Below are 15,208 nucleotides of genomic sequence, written 5' to 3'. Positions count from 1 at the left end.
TTGACTTTTATAATTTACTCAAATCATTTTGAAACTTCAAAAATAAGATCAAAATTACAAATCGATTTTTTATGGACCATAACATTTTTAAAACAACGAAATTTTAGAGGTATTCAAAGACCAAAAGTGTAAATTTCTCAAATATTGATAAAAATATGACAAGATGCATGGACGATCCTTTAGACATTATTTTTATTTGAGGTACCAAGTGTGGGTAGATAATATCAATTCGTTAATGCATGTGTCGATCATTATACTAAACTTTTAGTTTCAATATTTTGTGATATTTTCTTGAAAATTCTTGTATAAGATCTCGTAAAGAGTATATGATCAGTATGCTGTTATGGTATTTTTGGACTCGTTTCCTCTAGATATTTGCTAAATACATAATTACAAAATATGACAGAGAAGAAGATGAACAGAAGTAATCAAAAGACAAACAATGTTTTAGTATCTAGTGGCGGAGCCAAGGTCAAATTAAAGGGGTATCCGATTTTTTTTGTGTAATATACAATTAGAAAAAAATTAAAAACCGCAATTTCATTAGATATAAAGTTCAACTTCCATAACAAAATATACATTTTAAAGTTCACGTGTTCGATCTTTCATTTTACGAAAGCGAGTATTTACATTTTCAGTCTTAACATTCTCTAGTGCTTCTTTTTCTACACTACAAATCAAAGCACCATTCATAAAATCATCACCTATTCTATTACACAAATCGGTCTTCAAGAACTTCATTGCTGAAAAACACCGTTCAATGGTTGCGGCTGCGACGGGAAAAACCAAAGCTAGTTTTAATAATCTATAAACCAAAGGAAAAGAGAGCTGCTTCCCGGTTTCCACCAATAAACGAGAGAGGTCTGCAATTCCCTTCAAGTTGAAAAATCTCTCATCATGGAGCAAAGAGTGATAATAGATATGAAGTTGTCCATGAAGTTGCACCCTTTCTGAATCGTGAAAGTCGTCTTTGTATATCTCGCTTAGCTTTAACAACTTTGCTTTATCAAAACTAGAAAATGAGTCACAAGGACTCAATGCCGCCATGTTCTCCATCAACTCCGTGCCAACTTTACTAAATCTATCCCCAACTAATTTGCATATCTAAGATTGTGTTAAAAATCACTAACTTCAATATGATGTTGGTTAGTATTATTGGTCCTACGCTTGCATGGGGTAACATAATATTCTGACATGTCCATAATTCTAATACTTGTTATGAAATATTAGTTTGTGAATGACCATTGGATTCTCCATTTCTCCCATAACTCCCCATCATTATTTAGCATTAGTAACAACCATTTCAATGTGTTTTTATGAATGTAATAATACACCATCATTATGTGCATTCATATTATAACTCATCTTTCATCTTATTTGGATAGTATAAATAGTGAGCCATATGTATTAGAAACTTAATGATTTCATCACAAGTATTGGAATAAAAGTTCTCTATACTCTCATGTCTTTCTTTACTTTATATTTTATCTTGTTATTTGATCATATTTTATAAGACGTTATCAACACGAGGCTCTACCATAGAGTTCCAACTTCTTGTCGTTCTTGTCATTGTCAGGTATATATATATATATATATATATATATATATATATATATATATATATATATAATTTTTTTTTCAAAGTTCATATGTATAATGCTCACAAGTTATACAATGCTCACAAGTAATTTTATGATACTTCTTAACTAACAATCCTCTAACATACAACTCTTTATTTTGATTAGTACTTTCACTATGGAAAACCTTAGCAAACTTGAGTTTATGGCTCTTGACATTAGTGGAAAAAAATTATTTATCATGGATGCTTGATGCTGAAATCCACCTTAATGCTATGGGTCTTGGAAACACCATAAAGGATGTACATCCTTTAAATGAAGCATCAAGCCAAGAAAAGGATAAGGCGATGATTTTCCTTCGCCACCATCTCGATGAAGGATTAAAAGTTGAATACCTCACTGTCAAAGATCCAACTGATCTTTGGAATAATCTGAAAGAGAGGTATGATCATCAAAAAACGGTGATACTTCCTGGAGCTCGTTTTGATTGGTTACACCTTCGGCTACAAGATTTTAAATCTGTGAGTGAGTATAATTCAACCATGTTTAAAATTACTTCCCAACTAAAACTATGTGGTGAGACTATAATTGATGAAGACATGCTACAGAAAACCTTCTCTACTTTTCATGCCACTAACATGCTCCTGAAGCAGCAATATCGTGAGAAAAGTTTTAAAAAATATTGTGAATTAATCTCATGTGTTCTTGTGGCTGAACAAAATAATGAGCTCTTAATGAAAAATCACCAATCACGTCCGACCGGTTCTAGTCCATTCCCTGAAATGAATGCGACATCATCTAATTCTAACGGCCGTGGGTCTAACCGTGGTCGTGGCCGTGGTCGTGATCGAGGTCGTGGACGTGGTGGAGGCCGTCATAATGATCGTCCCACCAATAGTAATAATATAAGTAACCACCAGAAGTGGGAAAATAACAAAAACCCATATCCTATTGATAAAGTGGTCAAGGCAAAAAGAAAGTTGAAAATGTTTGTCACCGATGTGAAATGACCGGTCATTGGTCGCGTACATGTTGCACTCCAAAACATTTTATTGATCTTTATCAAGTTTTTCTAAAATATAAAGAAGGAAAAAAATGTGGAAACAAATTTTTTTCAAAATTATTTTTCCGAATATCAACTAGAAATGGGACATTTGGATGTCGCCGATTATCTTGCCTACACGGAAGGGACAAACGGTGCTATGGATGGTGATGGAAGTACCCAATTTTTCCCATAAAAGGAGATGGATATTCCATATCATGAAATTGTTGGTTTTCTAGTATCATTTTATTTTTGCACTATGTTTGTTTAGAGTCATTGTTATGGTCAAGAATAATATGTAGTTTTGTTTAATGTCTTTTAAGATTTTTATGTCATAGTCGTTTCATGAGAAGAGATCTCGATGGTTCTACTCAAAATAATAATATATGACTTTATTTCTCTAAGTTGAATATTTCTTATTTCTTCTTCTTATTATTATATATATTTTTTGAAGAGAAATATGAATATTCGCAGAAGAAATGAGGAAGATATATGTCTTGCAGACAGTGCAACAACACATAACATTTTTAATAATGAAAAATATTTTGCTTACTTATTAATTGGAGAAGCAAATGTTAATACAATAACAAGTAGTGCAAAAATGATTGAAGGCTCCGGAAGAGCGAATATCATATTACCACAAGGGACAATAATTAGAATTGGCGATGCATTATTTTCATCAAAATCACCAAGAAATTTATTAAGTTTTAAGGATATTCGGTCCAACGGATATCATGTTGAAACAACTAATGATGGTGATAAAGAGTATCTCAATATTACAAAAATGATATCGGGTAAGAAAAGTCTTTTGGAAAAATTACCCGTATTGTCCTCCGGATTGTATTATACAAATATTAGAATGATTGAATCTCATGTTATTGAAAATAAAAGGTATAAGAACACCTACAAAGTTTGGCATGACCGGTTGGGCCACCCCGAATCAATTATGATGCGCAAAATAATTGAAAGTTCAAGTGGTCATTCCTTGAAAAACCAGAAGATTTTTCAAGCTAATGAATTGTCTTGTGTTGCATGTTCTCAAGGAAAATTAATTTCCCGTCCATCATTGAATAAAGTTGGGTATGAAAGCCCTAGTTTTTTAGAAAGAATTCAAGGGATATATGTGGACCAATTGATCCACCATGTGGACCATTTAGATATTTAATTGTCTTAATTGACGCGTCAACTAGATGGTCACACGTGTACTTGTTATCTAGCCGTAATCTCACTTTCGCAAGATTACTTGCACAAATAATCCGCCTAAGGGCACATTTTCCCAATTACCCAATTAAGAAAATTCGACTTGATAATGCTAGAGAATTTACATCACAAACTTTTAATGACTATTGCATGTCGATTGGGATAACTATTGAGCATCATGTAGCATATGTTCATACACAAAATGGTTTAGTTGAGTTGTTAATCGAACGCCTTCAATTAATTGCAAGACCATTACTAATGCATTCTAAACTTCCTACATCAACAAGGGGACATGCAATTTTACATGCGGCATCACTTATACGCATCAGGCCAACTAGTTATCATAAGTTCTCCCCTATTCAACTGGTTTGTGGCGATGTACCAAATATTTCCCATCTAAGGACGTTTAGATGTGCAATTTATGTACCCATTTCTCCACCTCACCACACAAAAATGGGTCCTCAAAGAAGAATGAGAATTTATGTTGGATTCAAATCTCCATCTATAGTAAAATATTTAGAACCATCAACTAGAGATGTAACCAGGATTAGCATTATAAGATGTAATCTATGGCCTATCCCCCGGGTCCGAAGGAAGATCATTCAAATCAAAAGATTGTGTCACTTTCAGTTTTGGCATCGGTTGATTAGTTTGTGGAACTTGATTACTTTCATTAGCCCTATTTTTTTTGGAAGTTCCTTCACCATTGTTGTCTCCAACATCTAAATGTCTTTTGAAAAAACTTTTAATAGCAACCTAAAATCAAAATATATGAACTATAAACTTGATTTCAAGTTTCAACAACAGTCGGCTTTCCTCTGGTTAGCATAGTTTTGAGCATAGGCAGCCACAGTGGCATTCCATACAATGTTTGCGGCTTTGCGACACCCACTTCGGCACGAGCTGCATTGTGAGTATCTAAGTAATCTTGTTGGGAGTTTTGGGCATCGATGGTGTGAAGAATTGCTAGGGTAAAGAAACAAACAAGTGTAAATGACACCATTGCTATAGTTACTTTGTTGAATAATTGATGTTCGATGATGGAGATGCATGATTTACAAATGGGTATTTATAGGATGTTATGTGATATTGGATGTTCATTTGGTATGCATGTGGAAAGGCGAATAACGTACGCATGCAATTTAAGCAAAGTCGCCAAAACTTCCCCATCGGACACAAAGGCCTTTGATTTAAATCTTGAAATTACCCAAGTGGCTATTGTCATAATGATAATCACAAATTACGCCCCCATTTGGGCTTACACCATCCAATTATACCCGGTAAAAATTAAACAAGTCGCAAGTATGTTTACATTTGACTGAATGCTTTTAGGAATCGTAACATAACATATCGTATATTAAATATTAAATATTAAATATTGCATTTGTTTTGTAAAGAACCCAAGTGGCGTTAATGTCTTAATGATATTCACTAATTAATCCCTCATTTGGGCTTAAACAATCCAATTATACCTAGGGGTGTAAGTAAAACAAACCAACTCGCGAGAAACTCGAGACCAACTCGGAAAATACTCGAAATCGACTTGACCTTAATCGAGCCGAGCTCGAGCTCGAGCTACTCGAGTACATTATCGAGCCGAGCTCGAGTACAAAAATACTCAGCTCGCAAGGCTCGCAAGCTTAGTCGAGCTTAGTATAATTTACATATATGTCATTTATTTATAATTGTTCATTTATAAGATATATGTCATTTCTTTATAATTATTCATTTATGACATATATAGTTGATGTCAATGTTATATTAATATTAGGTGATTAATAGTGTTTTTTTTGGCAGTTTGGACATTTACATGTGGAATGTTTAATATTTCTTAATCAATTTTGTAATTTTAATTTTTTTAAATATTAGTCGAGCCGAGCCGAGCCGAGCTCGAGACTGTCGAGTGTTTCACGAGCCCAAGCTCAAGCTTAAAATCAAGGCTCGAGTCGAGTTCGAGCCAAGTTTCGAGCTCGAGTATTTTAGTCGAGCCGAGCTTCGAGCTTGGTAGTATTCGGCTCGTTTACACTCTTAATTATAACCAGTAAAATAAACAAGTCGCAAGTATATTTAGATTTGACCGAAAGCTTTTAGTTATCGTAACATAACATATCGTATTTAATACATTGCATTTGTTTTGTATTAAGATTGGAAACAACCCAAGTGGCGTTAATGTCTTAATGTTAATCACAAACTAAGCCCCCATTTGGGCTTACACTATGCATTTATACCCAGTAAAAATTAAACAAGTTAGATTTGACTGAAAGCTTTTAGGTATCGTAACATAATATATCGGATATAATACATTGCATTTATTTTGTATTAACATTTGAAACAACCCAAGTCGCGTTAATGATTTAATGATAATCATAACTATTGCCCCAATTTGGGCTTACACCATCCGATTGTACTGTACCCAATGTTTTAAAAATCGGTTTGAACCGGCCGGTCGAAACGGTTGGACCGGAGACCAAAGAATGAAGCGGTTCAACTTGCACTGTTATATGTTTATTTCCGAACATAAACGAACCGGTCGGGTTTTACAAATATATGGTTGAACAGATTAAAGTAAACGGATGAACCGGTTAAATTAAATAAACACACATAGAAATGAATAATTTTGATAACAATTTTTTTTTTCAAATATGTTTTCATTTTGTTTGAATAAAAACATTTGGTAAGCGTTATCAAGTTTTTTAATGTGTTTGTATTTATCTAAACTATATTTTGTTTTCATATTATATTTTATTTTATTTTTAATGTACGGGGATTGATGTAAAACTTATGTTTATATGTATTTAATGTATTTTGATTGATTTTAAACTTGCATTTAATTTTTAAATTTGTGGATGTCTATATGTATGTAGGAAAATTTACAAAAAAAGGTGAAAATTATAGAAACCGATTGAGCCGACCGTTGAACCAGTTGAACCCGGAACCGATCACCATATCGGTTCAACTAAAAAACCAGTTTTTAAAATATTGATTATACCCCGTAAAACATAAACATGTTTCAATTACATTTAGATTTGAGTAGAAGGTTTTAGGTATCCTAACATAACATATCGTATATAAAATAATTGTATTTGTTTCGTATTTAGATTTGAAATAACCCAAGTGGCCTTACATCCTTTTAAGAAATTGTAAATTTTAAAAAATTAATATATTGTTTAACCACGACATCTCATCGTCATTGGTCTACCTATAGCCACGACATGTTGTCGCATAGTTAAACCGATAGGCACGACATGTCATTGCCATTGTCGTACAAAATTATATTTCCCTCTTTTTTGTTTATTTTTTCAGTTTCTTCATTTCAACTCATTTATAACACATTTCAGATAACGTTTTAGAAACATAAATACATTTTAGGAAATTGGTTAAAAGTTTCGTATAATTAACCATCACCTGCATCACTTTCATGATTTCCATCATCTGCATCTTTGACTTAATAGTTTGAAATTTGTAATTATGAAGGAACAAAATGAAAGTGAAACGATGCGACTTGGGAGTTAGGGTTTTGAGAGAATATCAATTGTTGTATTTGTTAGGTAAATTGTTGACCCAACTGTTAAGTCAACTGTTGATTTAGGGAAATTAAGTTTCCAACAATTTTTAAAGTATTGGTGCGTAATAAGGTGATTCATTTTACACTTTCCTGCCACACCATGTGTATAACCGTGCATTTTTCCAAGTACACGTTTGATGCATTCAACCTCATCGATTGACTCATCACCACCGACCTCTTCCACTACTTTTTCTACACTTATTGTTTGTTTTATCTTGCAATAAGCATAAAAATAAAAATACGGTAATTATAATTTTTTTCAAAAATTTGGCAACATACCGACGGGCTCTAAATGGGATAATCAACATATTCACCTATAAGTAACAATAATAAGAATCTCCAAATTTCAATATACATACAATAATAGGAATCTATTTACCATATATGTAATCTACTTTAAATATCAATACAAGCAATGCACTCTAATTCTATTTCAACACTTTACACAAAATAACAACATGCATACAAATGCAACTTTTTTACTTACACCATCTTCTTATGCACAAAGATTACACCATCTATGAATATGCTTTGCCTTTTCTATTTCTTTTATCTTAAAAGAGTCAAGAAAACTATTATTAAAATAGCATTGTACTATAAACGAATACTAAAAATTTTTGTTACATCCTTATGCGCTTTTTAAGCATATGATTCACACCTATGGCAACTTGTATATAGTTGTTTTGTGATATTTTTTTATATTTTATTGGAGCGATGTGAACATCATGAAAGTTGGCCCAGGAGTTTTGCGCTCTTTGGTGATAAAATATTTTTCTGCAAATAAAATTAATTGAATATAAATGAATAAAAGTAAATACAAAAACAGAAACGAATAAAGAGATTTACCAAAGAAATGTGTAAAATATTAACTAAGAGCTTTATACTTTACAAGTACTTCAAAAGAAAAGATTAACAATATTTATCAAAGAACTTTGGATATTTTTTTAAAGTTTAAGTGTTTAAAAGAGAAAAAGAGTAATGAGGTTATTTTAAAGATTTCATAAATATCAAAATGCTTTAAAGAGAAAAGATGGAAAGATTTCAATGAACAAAAATTAGTCATGAAATCGCCAAATCTCTCATAGTCTCTAAAGCATCATCTACTTATCGTCACCTGAGACACACATCAAAATGCAACGTCGGACTAGAAATTTGGGTAGATAGAAAGGGATTGACTCATAATAAACTCTTTATATAATCAGGTTTCAAAACACATATCACATATAATCATCATGTAGCACACTATAAGGAAGTCATCATCAACTCATAAACATCATATAACTCTTAAATATCATATAGGAAAAACCTACCTTAAGTTGTCTTAGTAACTCATCACTTTTACTCCTTGTGACCACATGGTTTTGGGGTTCCTGCTACATGCGTTGGTCAAGTCATGGGTGGAATGTACTCTAACAACACATCCACGGACACCTTTTTCATCCCTCATGTGGGCATTTTCTTATTATGAACCATGCACAAATCCTTGACCAATTTTATCCCTCACATGAACATGATACTCTTATAGCACATGCACTGACGCTTGCCATTTTTCATCTCTACCCCCCGATGAACATGGTACTCTTATGGCGCATGTACATACCTTGGGATTTTAACCCCTCCCATGAACATGGTAATCTAATGGAACATGTATAAACCAATAACATCCTAAAAATACACTTAAATGTTTTTTGAATATATTATTTCCTGTAACGCCCCAAATCTGGTATGCTATTTATTTATGTTTTAGTCAAATATTTTTTAAGAGGAACTCGGTGAGTCAGTAGCCCGACTCATCGAGTAAAGACGGGTTCCCGAGCACGTGTAGTTAGGCGACTCGACGAGTCCATATTCGGGACTCGGTGAGTCCGCCAGTCTGGAAGAAACCCTAAATCCACGGGTTTGTACCCTATTTAAACAACTTTTTGTGCATCCATTAGCCCCCTCACCCACAGAAAAGCCTCACACGAAAATCCTAGCCTCCCTTATCATTTTGGTGTGATTTTCCTCACTTTGTGAAGTTGTGATTCATTGGTGAATTAGAAGAAGAGAAGAGAAGAGGAGGAATCAAGGAAGAAGCAAGTATATATGAGTTCTTGGTGGTATCACAGTCTTCATTGAGGTATTAGCCCCAAACCCTTGTTCTTCTTCTAGTAGATCTCATAAGTAGCTTGTTTTTTACATTTTGGCTTAATAGTGTTATGGAGAACATGTGGTGTCGAATAGCCTTCGGATCTACCAAGATTGGAGCTCTAGAAGCTCAGATCTATTGCCTTTATGGAACCATTTTGCATGAGGACCCTAAATCTACCGCCTTTTATTACATTTTGAGCCTTTAAACCTTTATGGATGCTTATGTACACGTAAAGTTGGAAACTTTACGTGTTAATCAAGCCTTAGGAACCCAGATCTATCAGTTGGATGCACTGGATTCGAGCATAATCGACTGTATAGAAGTTGCATGAAACCGACTCGGCAAGTAGTTCTTTGGACTTGGCGAGTCGAGTCGCGAGTCCCTGATGTTTCTCTTTGTGAGTTATGCCGAGTGGAACCAGTGGGTTGTAGATGGACTCAGTGAGTCGGAGATCAGACTCATTCATGGAGGGACTCGGCGAGTCAATGTCCTGACTCAGCGAGTCTAAGACAATCTTCATATCTCAAGAACAGACTCGGCGAGTTGTTCATACAACTCGGCGAGTCACAGCCAGAGTGTTCATCTGATGAAGGAGAACTCGACGAGTTGTTCATACAACTCGGCGAGTCGGATGCAGATTGACTGAATGTTAGTATCGAAGAGGAACTCGTCGGGTCTATGCCCAACTCGATGAGTAGTAGCGGGCACGATTGAGAGATGAGAATAGGGACTCGACGATTTGGCGGCCCAACTCGACGAGTCAGGTCAACTGTATGTTGACTTAGACCAGAGGGTTGACTTTGAATAGGGGTAAAATAGTCATTTTACCCTCAGTATGGTTATCCGTAATTGATTGAGTGTACATATGGAAATTGTTGCCGGGGTGAAACCGGAGCCGCAACAGACATATTCCAGAGCAGTTTATTCAGCAGCTAGACTACGAGGTGAGTCTTCCTTCCAATAGGAACAGGTCTACGACTACAATGCCGACCCGTTTAGTTAGCAGTAGTTCCGGACCTCGGTCCGATGAAGTAATTAGATTGCTTGATGTCTTTGTGATTCAAGCATGTTTTGTGTTATGTGTTCCGGACCCTGGTCCGATGCAATATGCAGTATATGTGTTCATACTAGTTGTTATGTTTATGCTATGTTATGTTCAGTCAGTTCCGGACTTCGGTCCGATGCAGGGGACAAGGTCCAAGTCAGTTCCGGACTTTGATCCGATGCAGTCAGTTCCGGATTTCGGTCCGATGCAGTTTCCGGGCTTCGGTCTGATGCAGGGGACAAGGTCCCAGATAGTTCCGGACTTCGGTCCGATGCAGTTTCTGGACTTCGGTCCGATGCAGTGGGCAAGGCCCGGTATGTGTTTATATGTTATTGTATGGTATGTGGTAGTTTGGGGGAGCTCACTAAGCTTCGTGATTACAGTTTCAGTTTTGGTTTCAGGTACTTCCGCAAGTAAAGGGAAGAGCTCGGGATGATGGCATCGCACACACCATAGTTTCAGTTTTTGTCTTGAGAGTTGATTAGCTTTTCATTGACATGATTCGATACAGTTTTCTTGTGATACTTTGTTATGGTTTTGGATACATTGACATATGGGTTTTATTTTATGGTATTGATCTAATGATTTTAGTAATGATTAAACAAAAAATTTTGGGTCGTATTCTGGGATGTTACATTTCCAATTTGGAAAAAAATATGGAGTTTTGAATTTCAAAAAAAATAAAAAATAAAACTTAGTGTCGAAATTGAAAAATGTGACAACCTAATGTCTTTTGTGCTTTTTTTTTTTCATTTTTAACACATCAATATGCCATTACAACATGTCATGTTATTAGAATTAGCACGTCATCATGTCACGTCTGCAGACAACCGGGTTGATCGGTCAAGTAGTCAGAACCGTAACAAACTGAAAATGAAATGTCCAATTTTAGACAAAAAATAACGCAGTTTCGAAATTGAATTTTCGGTTAAAATTAGTAACTTTTGTTATATTTATCCTACATATTTTTTAGCATGTAAAAATTCAAAGCTACATTGACATTAAAGAGATGGAATAGGCTTTCATTAGTAAGCATGATCATATCAATTCCACTTGTTCTTTCTTCTTTTCCTTTTATTTTTTAAAAATTTTCCTAATATTGTAATAAGTATGACCCTTGAAGTCACAAATACATAATGAACATACACATCGTTGTCTTTCTATAATCCAACAGCTTGATTGCACAACAAAAGAAATGGAAGGCTATATATGGTTTTAGGAATTCTATAAACATGGAAATCAAGAGAAGAAAATATTACTTGGAACTTGATGCTACATAATTAACCTTTTCTTTGGGTTTAAATCCTCGCCTCTTATATCTTTCCTTCTCGTCTCTCCCCTTTTTTTTGTTCTCATGTAGCAGCCTCAATAGGAAGGTGTATAGGGTTTTTATAGAGGTAGGGGTTGGATATGAATAAACGAGAAAATAGACAAAGGAACCAAGGCAAACCAAGGGTTGCGTGAGTTCTTAAGGCTGCAAGGAGTACCAAATCCGCACCATTTGACCATGGGTGTGGTTGTGGTGAAAAATTTCCAGTATGTCCCTAACTCCCTATTACCACATACTCTATATCCATTTTTTCAGCTTTTATAATATATAAATAAATTATATATACTAAAAAATAAACAATATTATATAAAAATGTATGGAGTTTAATTCTCTACAAAAAGATAATAATATTTGTATAAAATATATTATTAAAAATAAAATAAAAAATTAGGGGAATTGAAACATGACAATTTCTTTAGGTTTAACTGGAAAAAGGAAAAAGAGAAATGAAATAGCATCATACATTTTATTCCTACTATCTTCCTACCCATATTAAATGTTGATAAGTGGACTAAAATATTATCGATTTCATTATACGTGTCATTAAATGTGTCACATGTAAACATTTGATATGGTAGGAGGATAAATAAGAATAAAATGTAGGAGGATATTTAATTTCTCAAAGGAAAATAAAGGAAAATGAGGTGGAAGTTTACGAATGGTGATTAAAATAAGTTTTACAACTATAGTCCTTGAACTTTTTTTCTGTTACTCAATAATCGACCTATATTTCTCTTTTCTCTCTTTACTTAAGGGTTGTTTGATTTTTTTGTAAAGATCTGTGTAACCACTTCTGTCTGCGCCGCGCAGACATATGTCTTCGCAAAGTGTTTGTTTTTTGGAAGTGCGCAGATCAAAAAACGTCTGCGTAAGGTCTTCCTGGCGCTGACGCAGACATGGACCACTGTTTTCAAAGGACTTCAGACCCCATTTTAACCTAAACAAACAAAAAAAGACACGGGCCACCGTGTAGTTTTTTTTTTTTTGAAAATACATTTTTAATGTTTATGATATGAGATTAAGTTAGAAAAATCAATTTATTTCAACAGTTGCATACGTTAAAAACAAACAATCTTCTTATTGCAGACTGCAGACATTTGGTCCACCTTTTTTTGCCGCAGAGGTTTGCAGATGTGATCCACAGACTGCAAACATTTTGACTTAAAAAAACAAACAACAACTTAGTCATTTCATAATTTCTATTAATTATTTTATTTTTTATCTAGGTATATTTTTGTGACACTTTACCCTTTTATCTTAATTTAATTGTCGCTTCAACCTCCTATACTTCGTTAGAATGTTAATTAAATCCATTTAATACATTCTTAGTTCGATCATATTCAATGAAATAATTATTTTGTAACATTTTTTTATTAGTTCATTTTTAGTATTAAAATGTCTAAACAACTCAATATTATGAGTATAACATCCTCATATAATTTAGATGACTTTTTGATCTGCCAAAACGCTGTTATTTCGTTGCTAGCGTTGTATGCAACATTCTTTGCATACGATAACATAAACAAACCAAGAACATGACAACGTAACGTGTACCGGCCCATTTTCTTCATCGCTTCATTTTTTCTTTCATTAAGTGGTTTGCGTAACTTATTATAGTAGAGATAACCTTAAATGTGCATATTCCAAAAGTAGTAATCGTGACATTCGAATTGAACGATCATAGTTTCCCGACTTCATCCACAACTCTTATACGAATTGCTAGAATCGAGGAATCCAGTAAAAAGACAGAACACATTCACAAAACAATTAAAGACACGAATAAAATAAAGAACACACTATTTAACATGGCTTACTTGATCAAGGAAGTAACATCCACTGACAAACTAAAGAGAGATTCTTCTTAATAATAGTCGGCGCACATGCTCTTTGCCTTAAGGTCACATTTGTACAAAGTGACTTTATCTATAGAGATGAGTTGATCTAAAATTTGGTTTAGGTTGGGCCTATTAAGTGTCACGAACTGATGTGACCCATTGATCGAGCACCACCACCCTTGTAACTGTAGTATGTTGAACACCGTAGTGCTCTGCAACTACTTGTGCAACCATACTCCCCATCCTTACACCGCAGCTACCCCAACACCCACTCGATAACTGCCCAACAATTGTTTTCTTACTCCAGAGCTGCATGACCCCATGTTTTAGTGGTATGAAGGTTACTATGAAGATCAACTCTAGAAGTAAACCATGAAATTTAAACTTTGACTAAATTTGCAATGTTTAGTAAAACACCATGGTGATTGACTTTTATAATTTACTCAAATCATTTTGAAATTTCAAAAACAAGACCAAAATTACAAATCGATTTTTTATGGACCAGAACATTTTTAAAAAGCAAAAATTTTATATGTATTCAAAGACCAAAAATGTAAATTTCTCAAATACTGATAAAAATATGACAAGATGCATGGACGATCCTTTAGACATTATTTGTATTTGAGGTACCAAGTGTCGGTAGATAATATCAATTCGTTAATGCATGTGTCTATCATTATACTAAACTTTTAGTTTCAATATTTTGTGATATTTTCTGGAAAATTCTTGAATAAGATCTCGTGTAAGAGAATATGATCAGTATGTTGTTATGGTATTTTTGGACTCGTTTCCTCTAGATATTTGCTAAATACATAATTACAAAATATGACAGAGAAGAAGATGAACACAAGCAATCAAAAGACAAACAATGTTTCAGTATCACTTTAATTCTTTATTACACCAAAAAGATGTATATATATTTATTCATATGTTATATATCTCTATATATAACCAGCAACACAACTCACGTTCACTAGTAAGGAGATTGGCCATTGATGTTTCCACTAGAATAATAGCTGCAAATAACGAACCACCAACTATTATTTGTACACTGAACCCTAGCACATCCAAGTTGATTAGAATTACTCCACACTACTTGAGTATAGTGTCCACAAACGTGTCCACCAGCACAAGTATTTGTGGCATAATCATAATAAGCCTTCTGAGCTACCCATAAATTCACTGCTGCAGTGCCTGAGAAGGTACCACTACCTTTAGCAAGGTTCTCACCATAAGGTCCACCAGAATTGACAAGATTGCAGTCGGCTTTCCTCTGGTTAGCATAGTTTTGAGCATAGGCAGCCACAGTGGCATTCCATACAATGTTTGCGACACCCACTTCGGCACGAGCTGCATTGTGAGTATCTAAGTAATCTTGTTGGGAGTTTTGGGCATTGATGGTGTGAAGAATTGCTAAGGTAAAGAAACAAACAAGTGTAAATGAGAGTTTAAATGACACCATTGCTATAGTTACTTTGTTGGA

General features: G+C 34.2%; 2 protein-coding genes across 2 annotated transcripts; one reads left to right on the top strand and one right to left on the bottom strand.

Annotated features, from left to right (window-relative positions):
* Positions 1-1,852: 1,852 nt before the first annotated feature.
* LOC111904276 (uncharacterized) lies at positions 1,853-2,587 on the top strand. Its single transcript, XM_023900053.1, has one exon. The coding sequence runs from the start codon at positions 1,853-1,855 to the stop codon at positions 2,585-2,587; it is 735 nt and encodes a 244-aa protein (XP_023755821.1).
* Positions 2,588-14,677: 12,090 nt separating this feature from the next.
* On the bottom strand, positions 14,678-15,208 carry LOC111904258 (pathogenesis-related leaf protein 4). Its single transcript, XM_023900035.3, has one exon. The coding sequence runs from the start codon at positions 15,185-15,187 to the stop codon at positions 14,699-14,701; it is 489 nt and encodes a 162-aa protein (XP_023755803.1). The 5' UTR covers positions 15,188-15,208; the 3' UTR covers positions 14,678-14,698.

This window comes from Lactuca sativa, chromosome 7 (genome assembly GCF_002870075.4).
Source record: "Lactuca sativa cultivar Salinas chromosome 7, Lsat_Salinas_v11, whole genome shotgun sequence".
Classification (NCBI taxonomy): domain Eukaryota; kingdom Viridiplantae; phylum Streptophyta; class Magnoliopsida; order Asterales; family Asteraceae; genus Lactuca; species Lactuca sativa.
Note: the sequence above shows the minus strand (reverse complement) of the source record. Positions and strands in the feature narration are given on the sequence as shown.

Excerpts from the sequence above, each read along its gene's own strand:
- LOC111904276 (XM_023900053.1), top strand. The coding sequence starts at position 1,853 with ATGGGTCTTGGAAACACCATAAAGGATGTACATCCTTTAAATGAAGCA.
- LOC111904258 (XM_023900035.3), bottom strand. The coding sequence starts at position 15,187 with ATGGTGTCATTTAAACTCTCATTTACACTTGTTTGTTTCTTTACCTTA.